At 45.9% G+C, this 21,478-nt stretch overlaps 1 protein-coding gene across 2 annotated transcripts in view; it reads left to right on the top strand.

Annotated features, from left to right (window-relative positions):
* The window catches only part of LOC124612312 (clavesin-1-like), a 51,598-nt gene that overhangs the window by 29,655 nt on the left and 465 nt on the right, over positions 1 to 21,478 (top strand). Inside the window, exons 5-6 of one of the 2 annotated variants that reach the window (XM_047140435.1) lie at positions 14,599 to 14,709; positions 18,117 to 18,222. In XM_047140435.1, coding sequence (XP_046996391.1) covers positions 14,599 to 14,709; positions 18,117 to 18,222 — 217 coding nt within the window. Of the gene's footprint in view, positions 1 to 14,598; positions 14,710 to 18,116; positions 18,242 to 21,478 lie in introns of both variants that reach the window. The other variant, XM_047140436.1, reaches the window with a different exon arrangement.

A 21,478-nucleotide genomic window follows, 5' to 3' on the forward strand; every position in this document is an offset into this window, starting at 1 on the left:
TTTTCTAACTTGAAAACCACGTTGTCGCTCGCCGAAATATCCCAATAGCTGACAACGAACTCCAAACGGCACAAAGTGAACAGTCTTGACTTGCTGGTAGGTTAAATCAAAACTCAACTCTCGTGTCCAGGAGCGGTGAGCCACGGACCTCGCAGCAATGGGTAGGGCGCGACATTCTCCGACACCGCGTAGAGACCGGCAGCGGGCCCCGACCGAAAACCTCCTCGCCGAGAATTCCTCTTTGCTGCACGCCAACCAACCGGCTCCTCGGAGCCGGTAAGCCGACAACATTTAAAATAACTTGTCAGTCAAAATCACACAAACCATACACAGTTTCACGAATACTTGCCCGAAGAAGCAGACAATGCTAACGGCAGTGACTGTACAATGACAGGGACGAATCACGAGTCGGTACACGCAGCCAACCCATAAGCGATCGCCGGCCAGATACGCATCGTCCGGTAAGACGAGCGACCGTGGACCAACCAAAGTCCTCGCTACTCCAATAATGTGCGTCGGCAACCGTCGGGCGAGTCATGGCGGTCCGGACCTCACTGTTGCCGCACCCCGGCTGAACTCGTGCCGCGTGCCAATTGAAACACTGCCAGGCCCGAACTAACGCTGGCACGTTCCAACTGACTGGACGACACACGGCGACCAGGAAGTAACAGCAGTCCAGCAAAGATAATACGGCAGGGTTTATATCGATGAGCGCTGCTGCTGCCGCTCACGGGCTGGCAAAACAGCAACTCAGTGGCGCAAGTAATTGAAAACTAACATAAAGAGGTTGCAGTATGGCCAAAACCGGATGTTAAATAAGAGATGGCACGAACACGAGCCACGCACGGCTCACAAGACAAGTCTTCAGGGACTTAACACTATTCCATGAAAAAGTTCTTGAAGCGCTAGAGTGCAGGAGCAATTGGCGCTATTGCAGTGGGCAACACTCGGGAAAGAGGAAAAAGTTTTTGACTCGGAGTTCCCGGCAAACAACTCTGGTGGTGTGTTTACAACCATCGTGCTGACATAAAGGTGAGCCGCTCTAACAAGACCAGGGCCTCCTTCCAGAGGGTAAAAGCAAGTGTGTTATAACGAACTCTGAAGATAAGACCCACGCCCACGACATAGCCAAACGAAGCTTGCAACGTGTTCGTCATTGCCTTCGGCGCTGGGAAGCTGTTGGCCAAATGGTGTATCCTAGAAGCGAGATGCACCACGTCCTGAGCTCTTAACAGATTATTTTTGTGTGTGAATTCCTAAGTGACCAAACTGCTGAGGTCATCGGCCACTACGCTTACACACTACTAAAACAAACTTATGTTAAGAACAACACACACACCCATGCAGGAGGAAGAACTCGAACCTCCGCGGGAGGGGCAGCGCAATCCGTGACATGGCACCTCAAACTACAAGGCCACTCAGCGCAGTGAACCAGGTTATTGTGAATACTTGTGTGGATCACTTGAAGAGGGCGTTTCTAGTCAGCTCCAGCCGTTCTGTGCAAGTGATACGCGAAGTTAACTCCCAAGACTTCAGAGTGCCCGTCGACTGCAGTGGAGCCGCACTCCCTTCCCAAAGTCGCCTGCCAGTGTTCAAAGCACCAGACTTCGTCCACGTGGCCTGTGTCACATCTGTAACTACCTGCCCTCCGGGTCTTCTACGTCTACATCTACATTTACATCTGCATGATTACTCTGCAATTCACACTTAAGTGCCTAGCACAGGGTTCATCGAACTATTTTCATACTGCTTCTCTACCATTACACCGTCTGTTCGCGCATGAGAAAAAGAAACACCTAAATCTTTCCGTTCGAGCTCTGATTTCTCTTATTTTATTACGATGATCATTCCTCCCTTCGTTGATGAGTCTCAACAAAATATTTTCGCATTCGGAAGCGAAAGTTGGTGATTGAAATTTCGTAAATAGATCTCGCCTCAAGGAAAACCGCTTTTGTTTCAGTGACTGCCACCCCAACTCGCGTATCATATCAGTGACACTTTCGCCCCTATTGCGCGACAACATGAAACGAGCTGCCCTTCTTTGCACTTTTTCGATGTCCTCTGTCAATACCACCTGGTAAGGTTCCCGTACCGCACAGCAATATTCCAGCAGAGGACGGACAACTGTAATGTAGGCTGTCTCTTTAGTGGAATTGTCGCATCTGCTAAGTGTACTGCCAATAAAGCTCAGTCTTTGTTTCACCTTCCTCACAATATTATCTGTGTCGTCTTTACAAGTTAAGTTGCTCGTAATTTTAAATCCTAGGTATTTAGTCGAATTGACAGCCATTAGATATGTGCGATTTATTGTATACCCAAAATGTTAGTACCCATGTGGATGACCTCGCACTCTTCTTTGTTTAGTGCCAATTGCCACTTTTCGCACCAAACAGAAATACTCTCTTGATCATTTTGTAATTGGAATTGATAGTCGGATGATTTTACTAGACGGCAAATTACAGCGTCATCTGCAAACAATCTAATGAGGCTGCTCAGATTATCACCTAGATCTTTTATGCAAACCAGGAACTGCAGAGGGAGATGATCGACATTTAATTTCTATGTGCCTCGACTGCGCCACAATCTGTGCCGTCGGAGAGAGTGCTTCTAAATGCGATATTGTCAAAGAAAGCCGTGGACCACAGCTCAGTGTCAATTGGCGCAGCTGTGAGACCGGGGGAGATATACAGTACATGCTATCAAGAAGACACGACGAATGGCTCGTAATGTAGGTAAAATTCACTTCGGTCAACACGCACGCTTTCCCACGTGTCAGCGAGATTCTACTGCTGCACCAGCAGTTGTAGTTCCTGGGAAATTATTCTTCTGGGGTTTCATACTGCTAAAGCTCTCATTAAGATTAAAATGTTGGTAACGGTCCGCAACCAAAGGCACGATTTCTTCCGAATAAAACCCCGACCATTCTGCCGCTTTCCCGAGCCAGAGGGAGCGTAAACATTGATGATCCGAACACCATCGAAGGTCACCACAAGATCTCTGCCCGAAAGCAGATGAAAAAAATAACGTCTTCAAATGGCTCTGAGCACTATGAGACTCAACTTCTGAGGTCATTAGTCCCCTAGAACTTAGAACTAGTTAAACCTAACTAACCTAAGGACATCACACACATCCATGCCCGAGGCAGGATTCGAACCTGCTACCGTAGCGGTCTCGCGGTTCCAGACTGCAGCGCCTAGAACCGCACGGCCACTTCAGCAGGCAATAACGTCTTCAACCGCGATACCTTTTTCATGTTATTTTTCGTTCATCTTGGCTGACACAATATGATCAAGTAAGTGGTCTGTAAAATTGCTCATTTCTCATGCAATATCAGCTATGATAATTAGAAGCGACCTTCAAAATAAATTATTACAATAGCATCTTCCCTTTATTTGTGTCTGCTTTTACTAATAGCGGATCAGTACTCTTTTTAGCCACTCGATCACTGTTAATCGAGACATATAACTCAAGACTTATCAGGCATATCAGTCATAATTTTCGTCTTACTCATCAGAAACGAGAACATAAGAAGGTAGGCAACGACGTGCACTCTATCTTACCTCTGGCTAACATTATCTCAAGCCGTGGTTAATGGCCGAATTATTATTTGACATTTTATTATAAATTGGACGCCCCCAGGGGCTCAGCATTCGTTTGCTGGGTACGGGCTTGGCGACCCCGGGGTTCCTGAGCTGGGGACTGGTAAGCGCCGCCAGTCCCCTGTCACCATAACCTCTAAGCATACTTCAACGACCACTGTGCGGCGCGGCGGTGGAATGTTGTGTGTCTCAGGGAATGGGGATCTTGGCTTGACCGCCCGGATCGCGAGGATGGAATAAACCTCTACAAAAAACCCCTCAATCTCAAGGTGTGCTGCGCGCTGATGAGATGCATGGCTGTTGAGGTGGAACAGTCGATAGCGGGCAACCTCTGGGGAACCTGCCGCACCTCAGTTGTATAAGGCTTACCTAGGCACGCGGGGCTCTGTCTAGGTGGACTTCTAGTTCCCTAGCTGCTCGTGGGACCGAGATGGATCCTTCGAAATTCTCTTTTCTTCCTCCCAGCGGAAAGGGTGGGCCGCTGGAAGGTTCTAACACCCAGTCTCTTAAGAGGGCCCGTGCAGTCAGTCCCCCTGACTCCGGCGCTTCTTTGAAAAGTCCAGTCTTAGGTAACAGAATGCATTCTGGTAATCCGAATGTGTTTCTCATTGTGAAACGGAAGGAGGGTAGTTTCGAGAAGGTTTCGCCCTTCTATATACAAAAGGGATTGGAGGGAATCTGTGGCTCCTTAAAATCGGTGAAGCGCTTACGTAATGGGACCTTGCTAGTGGAAACTTCCACTTCCCAGCAAGCAACTAACCTCCAATCTGCTAAATGCCTTGGAGAGTATGCCATAGACACCGAACTGCACAGCACCTTGAACTATAGCAAAGGTGTTGTGACATGCCGGGATCTAGCTGATATTCCCAAGGAAGAACTGCAACGTGAGTGGGCTCCGGAAGGTATCGTTGATGTCCAACACATCATGAAGAGGGTTGATGGCACTCTTGTCAAATCCGACTCCTTTATTCTGACCTTCAGTAGCACAACACTTCCTGAACATGTTAAAGCTGGCTTCCTTCGCCTTAGTGTGAGGCCTTATTTCCCGGCCCCAATCCGCTGTTTCAAATGCCAGCGTTTTGGGCATACCACCTTAGGCTGTAAAGGCGAAGCGACTTGTGTAAACTGTGGTCAGGCTGCTCATGAAGGAGTTGGTTGCTCGTCTCCGGCTAAATGTATTAATTGCTCTGGGAACCACCCTGTTTGGAGTAGGGACTGCCGCATATTTTTAGAGGAACGCAAGGTCCAGGAAATAAAAACAACCAAGCGTATCCCCTATGGTGAGGCCAAGAAGATTTATAAGTCGATGCAACCTCCCACATTTGCTACATCTTTTGCTTCCCTGGTACAGAAGCCTACTCCAAAAGTCGATGCCTCAACGCAGACTGAGGTGGTGAGTGTTGGCACTAACACCTGTAGCTGTCAGTGCACTTGCAACGCAGCCAGTGTTCCAGAGCCAGTAGCCCCTACTCGAACGGCAGACAAAAGTACAGTGGCGGACTTGGTCCAGCCCCTCGCGCCTCCAACAGCTGAGGTTGTCCCCAAGCCCAGTGCGCCACTTACCACTCCCACATCCGCTCCCCCAAAGTCCACCAAGCCACAGAAAGCTACTGTGCAGCAGCAACAGCGGGTCAAATCCCGTGGTAAACCATCTGACCATGCGGATGTTGTTTTACGCGAGGCTTCATCTGACTCTTCCCCAGAGTTGATGGAGTACGATGTATGTGTGGGGCAATCATCTCGTCCCACGCCTGTCCCTCCACCTGCTGCGGTCTCCCCACCCCGTCGGAGAGACAGGATGAAGGTGCTACCCCCAACATAGATGGCTCCCATACTCCAGTGGAACTTGCAAGGGTTCAGGACGCATGTGGAGGAACTTCGTCTACTTTCTCAGGGTCGACCATTGTGTCTCTGTCTCCAGGAGACGTATTTCCATCCATCATACTCCCCTGAGATACGAGGCTATACACTCCACAAAAAGGACGACCTGCGTGGAGAGAGAGCTAGAGAAGGCGTAGGTATTTTCGTCAGGACGGACTACCATTCCTCGCCTCTCTCACTTACGACGACTCTACAGGCCGTCGCTGTGTCCGTGCACGTGCGTCATCCATTGACTGTGTGTTCACTTTACTTGCCCCCACATGATGCTCTTGATGAAGCGGCCCTCACCGACCTTCTTACACAGCTCCCCCAGCCATTCATTATTTGTGGTGATTTTAATGCCCACAATGTGCTTTGGGGCTCTGCAATTACGTTCCAGGGGTAGAGCAATTGAGAGGCTTCTCCTGTCATCCTGTGCCTACTTGCTCAATGGAGGACAGAGTACTCATTTCTGCACGGCGACTGGGTCATTCCTTGCCATTGATCTCTCGCTTTGCTCTCCAGCTCTTGCCGCCAGTGCTCACTGGGAAGTGGTCGCTGACTTGCACGGCAGTGATCATTTCCCAATCTGGATTCACCTGCCAGATGGCGTAGGCCCCGACAGGAGACCACCACAATGGGTGCTCAGTGGAGCTGACTGGACACTTTATAGCCAGTTGGCCCAATTCGAACACTGTGCGAATGTTGAGGTGTGGGTGTATCATATTACCAAAACGGTCCACCATGCCGCTGCGGCATCCATTCCACAGTCCACAGGTAACCGGAAAAGGCCACCTGTGCCTTGGTGGAGTGACGAATGCCGCTCTGCAATCAGAACCAGGCGTGCGGCTCTGCGGCAGTTCAAGTGTCGGCCGACTGCTGAGAATCTTGCAGCCTTTCGGGTGGCGAGGGCGAGATGTCGCCGCATTATTCGTGAGAGCAAGAAGAGGTCGTGGCAAAAGTTCCTGAACACCGTTAACCGTTCCACCAAAAGTTCCATTGTGTGGGAGACCATTAGGAGAATTTCTGGCAGAGGAGGGAGGTGCCCCATAGCTGCTGTACTGAATAACTGCACTCTCCACACAGATCCGCGAGACATTGCCCAGACTATGGCAGCATATTTTGCGACAGTTACTGCCACAACCAGTCAGGATCCAGGTTTCCAGCGCCATAGAGCGGTTGCTGAGAGGTGTAGTCTGAACTTCCAGCCCACCTCTCATGAAGTTTACAACTGCCCTTTTTCTATGCGGGAGCTGGATTCTGCATTGTCTGGAGCTCATGACACTTCCTCTGGTCACGACAGGATCCATTACAGTATGCTATGGCACCTCACAATGCGCAACAAAGAAATCCTCCTCGCACTTTTTAATGCCATTTGGGCGTCGGGTAACTTTCCTGACGCGTGGCGTGAGGCAGTTTTAATCCCTTTTTTAAAACCTGGGAAAGACCGCTCGAGCCCAAGTAGCTACCGTAGTATTGCCCTCACTAGTTGCATAGGGAAGACCTTGGAGCGGATGGTCAACCGCCGCCTTGTCTGGATGTTAGAATCCCGGCAACTACTTAGTCGCTTTCAGTGTGGGTTCAGGAGGTTTCGTTCCACCTTCGATAACCTTGCCCTCCTGGAGGCGGCTATCCAACAAGCTTTCCTACGCCGTCATCACCTTATAGGTGTATTTTTCGACATCGAGAAGGCCTACGATACCACTTGGCGGCGTCTCATCCTGGAGCAGCTTCACGAATGGGGTTTTCGTGGTTGTCTTCCTCTTTTTATTCAGTCTTTCCTCTCGCCACGATATTTTAGATACCGAATTGGTGACGTCCTGTCTGATCGCTTTGAGCAGGAGAATGGTGTCCCTCAGGGTAGCGTTTTAAGTGTGACTCTGTTTGCCATCGCTATTAATAGCATTACGTCCATGGTGAAAAGTCCTGTCCAGTGTTCTTTGTTTGTGGATGATTTCTCTTTGTTCTGCTCTTCTTCAAGCCTTGCAACGACAACTCGTCAGTTGCAACTTACGATTAGGCATTTGGATGACTGGGCGCCGAAGAGTGGATTTAAGTTTTCCACCGAGAAGTCTGTATGTGTTCTTTTTAACCGTTCTCGTTCGATTTTCACCTTTCCTGAGTTGCGCTTGAGGGACACTATTCTTTCTTTTAAAGACACGGTGAGATTTATGGGTCTCATTTTTGACTTGAGGCTCACGTGGTTACCTCATCTTAAAGACCTGAAACGGCGGTCGCTTCAGGCTTTAAGCATTTTAAAATGTCTTAGCCACAGTACATGGGGAGCTGACAGGACTTGTCTGCTCCAGTTTTACAGGGCGTTTGTGCGATCTCGGCTCGATTATGGGTGCACGGTGTATGGGTCTGCGAGGCCTTCGTACTTAAAGATTTTGGACGTTGTCCACCATGAAGGGCTGCGGTTGGCCACTGGGGCATTCCGAACTAGCCCCATACCAAGCCTCTGTGCAGAGGCTGGTGAACCGCCACTTCATATGCGGCGACGGCTACTTACGGTACGCCAGGCGTATAAAACTTTGTCCACACCGTACACACCTGCATACCATACCGTTGCTCAGCCTCCTCTGGCACGGTTATTTCATAACCGGCAACGTGCGACGCAGCCCTATGGGATTCGCGCACAGGATTGCCTCGCTGCAATGTCTATGGCTGGTCTTCGTGTTTTACGTCGCGGTTGGAGCAGATCTCCACCTTGGCTCCTCCGGAGACCCAAACTTATTTTAGATTTGACTCGTTTTAAGAAGGATGGCACGCCAGATTTTACATTCCAGTCACTTTTTTTTAACATTTTAGATGTGCATCCCGGTTTCACTGTCGTTTACACTGATGGCTCCAAACAGGAGAATTTCCTTGGCTGTTCTGTGGTGTTCCCTGACCATGTCACCCGGATTCGCCTCCCTGCTGAATATACCGTTTTCGCAGCGGAGCTCCACGCGATCCTGACGGCACTGGAGCAGATGCATCGAGTTCGGGGCGATCGATTTCTTCTCTGCTCCGATTCTTTTAGTGCCATACAATCGCTGCAGAACCTGTACCCGACTGAAGAGATGGTCCAGCTGATACATAGCCAACTGTACTTGCTCCAACAGCGGGGTCAAGAGGTATCCTTCTGCTGGGTGCCTGGTCATGTCGGCATCTGGGGCAATGAACAGGCTGATCGGGCTGCCAAGGAGGCCTGCAGAGAGCAGGATGTGGTCCAGTGTCCTATCCCCTTGCAGTCAGTCATTGCTGCACTCCACAGGAAGTGCATGGAGTTGTGGGAGGACGAATGGCTGGCGGTGACGGCCAATAAACTGCAGTCGGTAAAGTCAACCACTCGGCCGTGGCGTTCCTCCTGCCGGTTGCTCAGGCGGGAAGAGGTGGCCCTCACACGTCTTCGGATCGGGCACTGTCCTCTGACGCATAGCTATTTATTACGGCGGGAGGATCCTCCGTTTTGTGATGCTTGTGGTGTGCACATCTCTGTCCGCCACATTTTAACAGACTGCATTTTATACCGTGATGCAAGGGCAGAAGCACAAGTTGATGGTGATCTGCCCTGTGTTTTAGCTAATGATGAGACGTGTGTGTCTAGGGTTTTTAAGTTTTGTGATGTGTCTGGACTCTGGCCTAAACTTTTAGGCTGGAGGTTTTAGTGTATTGCAGAGTGGCTGACACCTCCCTTTTTTTCCTTGCGGTCAGCCGGCCACTTCCATCTGCTACATTGTTTTAGCCCCCTCTCTCGTTTTCTTCCTGTGTTGTCCATGTTTTACTGCTGACGCCCTGCTTCATCCCACGCTTCGGTGTGGGTGAGCACATCTTTTCCGATGATTGTTTCCCGTGTTTTATGTTCCGTTTTATGTAAATATTCTGAGTCTTTTTTTTTTTTTTCTTGACACCCGTCTCACTATGATACTGAACGGGCGCTGAAGACCTTGTTGTCGTGCGCCCACAAAACCCCTCTACTACTCTACTCTACTATAAATTTGACGATTGTAGCTCCTAACCGCAATGGAAGGTGAGATAAAATATGAGATGTCACAGTGGCACCGATGCAACGAGCCCAGTGTAAGATCCCAACAGTGCCACCACACTTACAGTCACCCTAACCTTAGACCACTTTATACCACTCGTAAAGAGGTCTCTTATGACCACGAAGCAGCTTGGGGCGTAGATAAAGTGGGGTACATACGATGGTTAATTATAAAGTTTTAATTATCACTTCGTAAAATTAAAGTTACGTAATTAATTTCGTGTTTGTTTACAGTTACATGTCTGGCGTTCGAGTAAACAGTGCAATTTCCTGTTGACAGTACCGCTGCACTCCAATAGAGGCGACAAAGAGAATGGCCGGAGTTGCCTACTCCAGGGGTGTGCTGCGGAGGTGTGGAACTGGGTTTCAATGTGAACCACGTCATGTGCCTGCAATAAGCACAAAATTAATTACATAAATTTATTTATTCTGGCTAACAAACAAAACAGTGTGGCTAACGCTCGTTCCTCAAGGAAAAACTATAACGTAAACTGTATATTTGTCTCTCTTTTACTGCGAGTTTATATTTAATATCACAGCAGAAGAAGTTAGTGTCTTCTTAAGGTCAAAGTACTGTGCTGGACTGTGTTTTCTTACTACATGTTTCCGAATTTATTTCTCATAAAAATATTCATTTTAAGTATGCTCCATCTTCAAGATTCTTTCCTTTACCAATTCTCATTATATACACGCCTAGCGCACATGACAGATAATGTTCTTAGGACTACTAACTCGCTATAGCTGCGGAAATCATTGCTTTGTCTATACTCGTCTTGTACTGCTCGTATCCATGTTGAGCTATCCGTTCCCATTTCTCTCCAATCTTTCATTAGTTTATCGATTGCCTTGTTTTGGAGATTTTCGTAATTTTGAGAATCTTAATTGATCCCATTATTACTTCTGTCCACTCTTCTCTCTCATTCTTGTTGTAAGCCACTAGCCTTCTTGTTGTGTGCTACTAGCTATCTCATCTACCTTCATATTCTCACTTGTCCACCTCTCTTGTAGTTGTGATCTGTTACCCATGTATATAGTGTTACAAGCACTTAAATTTATATCATAGAGCTTTTTCCCGGCGTAAATATACCTTGAAACTGTAGTGGCATCGTTATCCATCCTCTATCCCTCCTTTTATGTAATACAGCTCTTGTTCTCCTTCTCAAGCAATGCTCTTAAGTAAATGAATTTATGGGTCTTGTGCAGTTTGCCAACACATTTTCAATTCTTCGACTGCCTTTCTTCGAAACGTAATACTAATATTTACTACTAATATTCAGGCCAGTCAATATTGCACTCCGCGTCAACTCCCTCAACATTTTTTCTACATCGCCTTTGTGTGCAGCTGTCGGTAATATCATGTGTGTAAACCATTCATTGTTTTCATTTAATAGCAAACTCCGAAATTATTTTTGCTTATCAGTAACCGTAATAATATCCCTCAAAACTAGCTTAAAATTATATACGGTTACATAAATTGCCTACCCCCATGAACCATGGATCTTGCCGTTGGTGGGGAGACTTGCGTGCCTCAGCGATACAGATGGCCGTACCGTAGGTGCAACCACAACGAGGGGGGGGGGGGGGGGGGGGCGATCTGTTGAGAGGCCAGACAAACGTGTGATTCCTGAAGAGGGGCAGCAGCCTTTTCAGTAGTTGCAGGGGCAACAGTATGGATGATTGACTGATCTGGCCTTGTAACACTAACCAAACCAGCCTTGCTGTGCTGGAACTGCGACGACAGGAAGCAAGGGGAAACTACAGCCGTAATTTTTCCGAGGGCATGCAGCTTTACTGTATGGTCAGATGTGATGGCGTCCTCTTGGGAAAAATATTGCGGAGGTAAAATAGTCCCCCATTCGGATCTCCTGGCGGGGACTACTCAAGAGGACGTCGTTATCAGGAAAAAGAAAACTGGCGTTCTACGGATCGGAGTGTGGAAAGTCAGATCCCTTAATCGGGCAGGTAGGTTAGAAAAAGGGAAATGGATAGGTTAAAGTTAGATATAGTGGGAATTAGTGAAGTCCGGTGGCAGGAGGAACAAGACTTTTAGTCACGTGAATACAGGGGTATAAATACAAAATCAAATAGGGTTAATGCAGGAGTAGGCTTATTAACGAATAAAAAAATAGGAGTGCGGGTAAGCTACTACAAACAGCATAGTGAACGCATTATTGTGGCCAAGATAGACACGAAGCCCATGCCTACTACAGTAGTACAAGTTCATATGCGAAATAGCGCTGCAGATGATGAAGAAATTGATGAAATGTATGATGAGGTAAAAAAAATTATTCAGGTAGTAAAGGAAGACGAAAATGTAATAGTCATGGGTGACTGGAATTCGAGAGTAGGAAGAGGGAGAAAAGGAGACATAGTGGGTGAATATGGATTGGGGGAGAGAAATGAAAGAGGAAGACGTCTGGTTAGAATTTTGCACAGAGCACAACATAATCATAACTAACACTTGGTTCAAGAATCATAAAAGAAGATTGTACACATGGAAGAATCCTGGATATACTAGAAGGGATCAGATAGATTATATAATGGTAAGACAGAGATTTAGGACTCAGGTTTTAAATTCTAAGACATTTACAGTGGCAGATGTAGACTGTGACCACAATCTGTTGGTTATAAACTGTAGATTAAAACTGAAGAAACTGCAAAAAGGTGAGAATTTAAGGAGATGGGACCTGGATAAACTGAAAGAACCAGAGGTTGTACAGAGTTTCAGGGAGAGCATAAGGGAACAATTGCCGGAAATGGGGGAAAGAAATACAGTAGAAGAAGAATGGGTAGCTCCAAGGGATGAAGTAGTGAAGGCAGCAGATGATCAAGTACAGAAGCTGCAAGGTTCGCAGGAGAGCTTCTGTATAGTTTGGAAGGTAGGACACGAGGTACTGGCAGAAGTAAAGCTGTGAGGAACGGGCGTGAGTCGTGCTTCAGTATATGAGATGGTAGAGCACTTGCCCGCGAAAGGCAAAGGTCACGAGTTCGAATCTCGGTCGGGCACACAGTTTTAATCTGCCAGGAAGTTTCATATCAGTGGACACTCCGCTGTAGAGTGAAAATTTCATTCTAGAAACATCCACCAGGCTGTGGCTAAGCCATGTCTCCGCAATATCCTTTCTTTCAGGAGTGCTAGTTCTGCAAGGTTCGCAGGAGAGCTTCTGTAAAGTTTGGAAGGTAGGAGACGAGGTACTGGCAGAAGTAAAGCTGTGAGGGACGGGCGTGAGTCGTGCTTCAGTATATGAGATGATAGAGCACTTGCCCGCGAAAGGCAAAGGTCACGAGTTCGAATCGCGGTCTGGCACACAGTTTTAATCTGCCAGGAAGTTTCATATCAGCGGACACTGCGCTGTAGAGTGAAAATTTCATTCTAGAAACATCCACCAGGCTGTGGCTAAGCCATGTCTCCGCAATATCCTTTCTTTCAGGTGTGCTAGTTCTGCAAGATTCGCAGGAGAGCTTCTGTAAAGTTTGGAAGGTAGGAGACGAGGTACTGGCAGAAGTAAAGCTGTGAGGACCGGGCCTGAGTCGTGCTCCGGTAGCTCAGATGGTAGAGCACTTGCCCGCGAACGGCAAAGGTCCGAAGTTCGAGTCTCGGTCGGGCACACAGTTTTAATCTGCCAGAAAGTTTCATATCACCGCACACTGCGCTGTAGAGTGAAAACTGCATTCTAGCTTTCGACAATGTTGACTGGAATACTCTCTTTCAAATTCTGGAGGTGACAGGGGTAAAATACAGGGAGCGAAAGGCTATTTACAATTTGTACAGAAACCAGATGGCAGTTATAAGAGTCGAGGATCATGAAAGCGTATCAACGGTTGGGAAGGGAGTCAGACATGGTTGTAGCCTGTCCCTGATGTTATTCAATCTGTATATTGAGCAAGCAGTAAAGGAAATAAAAGAAAAATTTGGAGTAGGTATTAAAATCCATGTATAAGAAATAAAAACAGTGAGGTTCGCCGATGACATTGTAATTCTGTCAGAGAGAGGAATGGACTTGGAAGAGCAGTTGAACGGAATGGACAGTGTCTTGAAAGGAGGATATTGGATGAACATCAACAAAAGCAAAACGAGGATAATGGTATGTAGTAGAATTAAGTCGGGTGATGCTGAGGGAATTAGATTAGGAAATGAGACACTTAAAGTAGTAAAGGAGTTTTACTATTCGGGGAGCAAAATGACTAATGATGGTCGAAGTAGACAAGATATAAAATGTAGACTGGCAATGGCAAGGAAAGCGTATCTGAAGAATAGAAACTTGTTAACATTGAGTATAGATTTATGTATCAGGAAGTCGTTTCTGAAAATATTTATATGGAGTATAGCCATCTATGGAAGTGAAACATAGACGATAAGTAGTTTGGATAAGAAGAGAATAGGAGCTTTCGAAATGTGGTGTTACAGAAGAATGGTGAAGATCAGAATGGTAGATCACATAACTAATGAGGAGGTATTGCAAAGAATTGGGGAGACGAGGAGTTAGGGCCAAACTTGACTAGAAGAAGGGAGCGGTTGGTAGGGCACGTTCTGAGGCATCAAGGGACCATAAATTTAGCATTGGAGGGCAGCGTGGAGGGTAAAAATTGTAGAGGGAGACCAAGAGATGAATACACTAAGCAGATTCAGAAGGATGTAGGTTGCAGTAAGTACTGGGAGATGAAGAAGCTCGCACAAGATAGAGCAGCATGGAAAGCTGCATCAAACCAGTCTCAGGACTGAAGACAATTATACAATATAATAAAATACAAGGTGCCTGGATCTCTTTTTACCTTTAATGAATGTGATATTACTACTCTTCGTCTATGTTTCCACATCGATTTGCAGCTACCTTCGTTTCATGCAGTGTAGTGCATATAGTTTGTCGTTGAAAGGTGTCATGAATTCTGAAGAAGTCTCCATCATGGTATTTGGATTTTCGTTAGTAGTTAACTTATTAAAACATTAAAGGAATGAGAAATTTCTGTTTTTGTTCCACTTATGTTAACGTTTAAACCCAGTTAAGTTGTTTACAATCGAAGAAAATTCTTTCATGTCATATTACACTTAAGTGTTAAGCCTTCAAAAGGACTTAGTGCTCATCTAATTAATTAATTTTATGTGTATAGACTGCTTACCGCCGGAGGTTGAAAGGACTTCACTTGGTGAATGCATCGAAGATTCTACATTCAATCATGAAAATAGTGAAGCTGGCGCTATCTGAAAAGTTGCAAAAGAGGGTAAGTTATGCATATCATTCACTGTTTTTTTCTCCTTCTTATCTATCAAATCAAGTCTGCTTGTATGTAAACCCATACGCATATACGTTTTACAATTCGGACAATGTACAGCCTCTCGCTATGTTTAGCCTCCTCACTCATATGCCGCACGGCACGGTACAAACTCCACGTAAGCAGCATAAGTAGCTACTCATTATGGCTGCGTAAAAGCGGCTTCGTATAGTCGCCTGTCACGATTTACTTGTGTTAACGTATACCTTCCAAATAGTGTCAGATAAGAGTACCGATTTGGCACACGGTTTGGAACTGTAAAATATTTTTCTTATCGAACAACATTTCTAATGTAAACGTCGCCATAAAAGAACTTTGACATCGTGTTAGAGCCGTTCGGTCCTCTGGACGTCTTCACTTGACCAGCCAGGACACTGTCTTACTTGTATGTGTTGTGATCGTATGAGACATGCTTCCCGAGTGTACATGAAATCTGTTCTACACATCACTATTGTCGGGTAGACTCCTGTAAGCATCTGCCTTCATTATGATACTCTTATGTGTTAGGTCCACTGTTTCCGATTTGATAGTGAAGTGGAAACGTGAAGGCACGCGTACAGCAGAAAAGCGTACAGGCCGACCTCATCTGTTGACTGACAGAGACCACCAACGGTTGAAGAGGGTCATAATGTGTAACAGCCAGACATCTATTGAGACCATCACAAAGGAATCACAAATTGCATCAGGATCCATTGCAAGTACTAAGTTGGGCGGGAGGTGAGAAAACTTGGATTTCATGGTCGAGTGGCTGCTCATAAGCCACACATCAGACCGTAAACGTCAAATGACGGCTCCCATGGTGTAAGGAGCGCAAACATTGGACGACTGACCACTGGAAAATCGTCGTGTGGAGTGACGAATCACGGTACACAATGTGGCGATCCGATGTCAGGGTATGGCGAATACCCGGTGAACGTCATCTGTCAGCGTGTGTAATGCCAACAGTAAAATTCGGAGGCGGTGATGTAATGGCGTAGTCGCGTTTTTCATGGAGAAGCTTCAACCCCTTGTTGTTTGGCGTGGCACTATCACAGCACAGGCCTACACTGATGTTTTAAGGACCTTCTTGCTTCCCGCTGTTGAAGAGCCATTCGGGGACGGCAATTGCATCTTTCAACACGATCGAGCTCCTGTTCATAAGGCACGGCCAGTGGTGGAGTGGTTACACTACAATAACATCCCTGCAATGGATTGGCCTGCACAAAGTCCTGACCGGAATCCTATAGAACCCCTTTGGGAGGTTTTGGAACGCCGACTTCGTGCCAGACCTTACCTACCGATATGGATACCTGTCCTCAGTGCAGCACTCCGGAAGAATGGTCTGTCATTCCCCAAGAAACCTTCCAGCTCCTGATTGAACGTATGCCTGCGAAAGTGGAAGCTGTCATCAAGGTTACGGGTGGGCCAATATCATGCTGAATTCTAGCATTACCAATGAAGGGGGCCACGAACTTGTAAGTCATTTTTGGCCATGCGTCCGGATACTTTTGATCATATTTGCCAGGTGGGCTGTCACCTCGATAGCTTGTGATAGTGGCCGTTCACCTCTACATGGATGGCTTTCGGTTTTACGGAACCCTTCTCCGTCATATCTTACTACTTTGACACAGACCATTTCTTTGCGGATAATATATTCCATGGTAGTGACTGTCAACAGTGGTTCTTTGGTTCTTGTAATAATGTGTTATTCTGTTCTTGTATCATGACTTGACTCCAATTTGCACCTGAAGATGCAGCCGTGAGTGCTGCGGAACTGGTAGTGCCTAAGAATAAAATGATTTTACGTCTGATTCGGTTTTATTTCTTAATATGATTTGTTGTGGCTGTGATTGCCCGAACTATATATTTTTTTGTGTGTAGAGAAGCGAGAGCCGTGGCGGAATGCTGTGACTTTCTAGGATGGTGGTAGATGCAGTAGTGAGAAGGCATACAACACACTTCAAAGAAAGTAAGAGCATTGGGCCTAATATTAGTGTCTCCATTAGCACTCTGATCGCTTCGTAGCACTGTAAATGCCGTAGAACTGATATGTAGCGGTCGTCGGAACCTCCGATGCCGTTGTATGACATGGCAGTTTAGTGCTGTGTGTGCCAGTGGTTGCATCAAATCGGAAGTGTGACAGACTGACGCAATCGAGCTAGGGTGTCCACGTGACCACACTAGGAGTAAAGTTTGGTCTAGCAACCCAGGCAGGCCACTGTGTCCATAAATAATACTGTTCACTCGCCGCAACGTAAAGCAGCGCAAGAGCAGTAGCTGTATAAGGATTCTAACCGATAGGGACCAGGGACATGTGTTACACCTGTCAGTTAAATTTGTAAATCGAAGGGGAGCTGCAATCATCTTCAGTTTAGATATAATTTTTCACAACTGTGCGAAGGTCCCGCACAGAGCACACAGTTCTAATCTCCCAGGAAGTTTCATACCAGCGCACACTCCGCTACAGAGTGGTAATTTCATTTTTGGACGGTAGTTCTCAAGACGCTTATGTTATAATTTAATGACCTGATGTTTTTCTCTTTTCAGTTGATGCACTGCGTGTGGCGCACCTTCAGCCCACTGTGTGTGGAGGTTGTATTTCCGGGTGGAAGGTGTTTTGTGATGTTTTCAGGGTGTTGTCCTTGCTTGGGCCCACTCATTCAGTTTATCGTGAATATGGCCAGGATGGTCACTTGGACATTCTCCTTAACCGAGTAGGGCCCTTTATTTTGTGTCACTGTAATTATTGCTCTTTACATCCCCATCGCCCTGTTCGCAGAGTGCACGCACACGTTGTACGTTTGAACACTCAGGCATCTTATCGCTCACTGATTGCCGAACTATAACATCCGACCTCACTCAAATAACAATTTCAGGATTATTTGGAAGAGTGGATGAAATGAAACAAACATCATACCCCCAATTTGGCTGCTCAGCGGGATGTAATCATCAATGAGCAGCTGGAGCTGGTTAAGCATACGTGAAGAAACTTGTGGACTCTGTTACCCATCGAATTGCAAACTTGACAGAGACCACCGGCTGTGGCGGACTGTGTTAGTGTGATGTTTAGTGGGATGACTAATTCTTTGTCCGCACTCTTAGCTTATTGCGTTTTCGATAACACTAGGACTTGAATAAATCTGCGCATTCGTGAGTGCTAATAACATCCTTTCACATAACAGGATACTTTCAGGTCGAATTATTTGGGCATGTTACGAGTGCAGCGAATAGGAAAATGCTGTTTTTCTAACGAACAAGTGGACTTGTCAACTGATCTTGACATATAATATCAGGTTCTCCAAATGTTTCGAGGTTAATGTCAGGCACTTTTCTGCTGTGTTCGGACTGTTTCGTGTCATAGCGCCTATCTGTTGCAGGTGTTCGCGCACCTTCCAGGATCGACAACTCTGTTCGACTACGTGCAGCGTGACTGCATACCAGACGAGCTGGGAGGCACTGCTGGACCCGTTGACAACTTTGCCTGTAAGCAGCTACTCTAAAGGTTAACCGAACAAATTCATCAGCGACTGCCTAGCACCTGTATTTAAAGACCATCCCGCTGCTTGCCCGAATCGTTTCAGTTTGACTGAAGTCGTTTCAGGGTGCGAAAGAATTTACGTACAGTTTTCTGATTCCTTATGCAACAAAATCTTTGCCACCACTGCTTTCATATATTTATATACATATTTCATACCACTGCATATGGTTTGGATTCATATTACATACTTCTCAACAACAGGGATCAAAAAGGAAACAGCTATCCAGAATTATTTAATTGCTTTCGACGCAATGAAGACGAGATACAATATTTTTCTTATACAAACTGTGGGCATACAAACAGATGAGGACAATTTTACTGATTTTCGCACTCAGGTTTCCACGTAATCGCCAACTATTTAGTGTTTCACACATATATGCTGATCGAAATACACACATCAAAAGAAGTTTTTCAACACCCCGGTTCCCAGAACTCCTGAAGATAGACGTTGACTGTGGATATTGTTTCACAGATACAGTCCCTTTCAATGTTCACAGACGCCACTGAATACGCCCAAAGATGTAAACAACCTTGCACGAGTAGCACCTATTAGACGGCGGGGGTCTGAAGGCCGATTAGTTCCATTCATTCCACCAGGAAGGACTACACGGCTTGTCTTATCTGTAGTTCGTCCATACCTAGACGGTCATTATCGCGGTTCGATTGCGTCCCCATGTTACTTTGAGCCAGGATGGGCTCTCAACAAGGAAAGTGTCCAAGCGTCTCGGGGTGAACAAATGCGATGTTGTTCGGACATTGAGGAGATACAGAGAGACAGCAACTGACGATGACGAGCCTCGCTCAGGCAGCGCAAGGGGCTACTACTGCAGCAGGTGACCGCTACCTACGGATTATGTCTCGGAGGAACTTTCACAGCAACGTCACCATGTTGAACAATGCTTTTCGTGCAGCCACAGAACTTCTTGTCACGACTCAAACTGTGTGCAAGAGGCTGCGTGATGCGCTACTTCACTTCCGACGTCCATGGCGAGGTCCATCTTTGCAACCACCTCACCATGCATCGCGGTACAGGTGGGCCCAACAACATGCCGAATGGACAGCTCAGGATTGGCATCACGTTCTCTTCACCGATGAGTGTTGCATATGACAATCGTCGGAGACGAGTTTGGAGGCAACCTGGTCAGGCAGAATGCCTTATACACACTGTCCGGCGGGTGCAGCAGGGTGGAGGTTCCTGCTATTTTGTGGTGGCATTATGAGGGCCCGACGTATGCCGTTGGTGGTCATGGATGGCGCGGTAAGGGCTGTAAGATAAGTGAATGCCATCCTCCGACCGATAGTGCAACCATATCGGCAGCATATTGGCGAGGCATTCGTCTTCATGGACGACAATTTGCTCTCCCATCGTGCACATCTTGTGAATGACTCCCTTCAGGAAAACGACATCGCTCGACTTGAGTGACCAGCATGTTGTCCAAACATGAACCCTATCGAACACGCCTGGGATAGATTGAATAGGGCTGTCAGTACGGACGACGTGACCCACCAACCACTCAGATGGATCTACGCCGCATCGCCGTTGAGGAAGGGGACAATGTGGATCAACAGTGCCTTGATGAACTTGTGGACAGCATGCCACGACTAATACAGGCATGCATCAATGCTAGATGACGTGCTACTGGGTATTAGAGGTACCGGTGTGTACAGCAATCTGGAACACCACCTCTGAATGTCTCGCTGTATGATGGTTTAACAAGCAATGTGTGGTTTCCGTGAAGAATAAAAAGGGCGGAAATGATGTTTATGTTGATCTCTATTCCAATTTTCTGTACGAGATGATGAAAAACATATTTTGAAGTGTATATTATAGCACTTTTGCAAACTCATTATGGAAACGTGGAACCATGCCTGAGGAAAAGAATGTAGGCGCCTTGGACGGTTTTTACGTAAACGGATTTGTCTTTAAATCGGGAATCTGTTTGGAGATTAATGGACTACATCTGCAGATGCACAGGGGCTCTTTCGACTGAAATGGCAAACGGTCTCGAAAATAGAGGTGAGGTTGGCAGTGTCCTCAAAACGTTTAGGAAACTGCACTGGTAATTACAACAAGGCCATAATAACTTCTTCAATCCTCAAGTTAGTAAACTTGGGGAAGTGGACCTCGTTACTCTCAATTTGTCCTTTGAGCACCGAGATTTTCTTTTTAAATACATCCTCTTCAAATGAGGCTAAAAATCGTAGCTATGTATTTTTTTTAAAAAGACATTATGACTCAGCTTCACATGGTGAATTAATAATCACAACCTACACAAAGATATGAAAGTTAAATACTGACACTCTCAAGCTTATTTGATCACTGAATTAAAAGTCGAATATTTCGTTAAACTAATATTACCGGCGCTTCACCTCTTAGATATAATTGTTTAACTATCATTAAATTTTATTAATGATAACTGCAACCGCCCTGGCTCTATTAGGGATCAGTCAGTCCAGAATGAATACAATTTAAGGACAAATAGTTGGGATGTCCATTTTTCCTTCTCTTTGTTTCACAACCGCGGGCATGCATGAAGTGCTTCTCCAATGCCGTCATATCACTCGCTGCTCAGGCGAAAAACAATTTTTTTAAAAATTATCAATAAAATGAATTTGTCCCACTCACAACTCTTTAATAGTCATTATTCTAGTTTTAATTTGAAAGTAGTATTTTTTAATTTGAAATGAATATTTTAATGTATAGTAAAAAATCTTACGTAGATAGACCATTAGAATGGTGTTAGATCTGTAGGAACTCCTCCAAAGCGGTGTAACACATATCCGTTGCACTTGAGTTCACCATTTACTCGAAGACTGCAAAATGCTAAATGAATTAACTATTCAAATGCAATTACTGTGACTCAGTGTTAGAGAGCCTTTTCTTGTAAAATTGTATTCTTCAGTATTTGTCGTTCTTCCGACATCACAGATAAGGTCTAGAAGATGAAATACTGATCCACTTTACTGGCAACAAGGACTTAATAACTGTATGAGAACTTACAAGAACTGCTTCTAACAGGTGTAAAGGTAAACTTCGTGGTAATTCTCGTGAACATACAGCCCTTATGCCACTTTTAAACACTACGATTTTTGTTATTCAGTATGTTCTTGATTGTTAGGGAAGATACTTCTAACAAATAGATTACGATGTTAGTTATACTTACAAAATTCACATTGTTCATTTCGAACTAAGATCCAGAG

The sequence above is a fragment of the Schistocerca americana genome, chromosome 4 (assembly GCF_021461395.2).
Source record: "Schistocerca americana isolate TAMUIC-IGC-003095 chromosome 4, iqSchAmer2.1, whole genome shotgun sequence".
Classification (NCBI taxonomy): domain Eukaryota; kingdom Metazoa; phylum Arthropoda; class Insecta; order Orthoptera; family Acrididae; genus Schistocerca; species Schistocerca americana.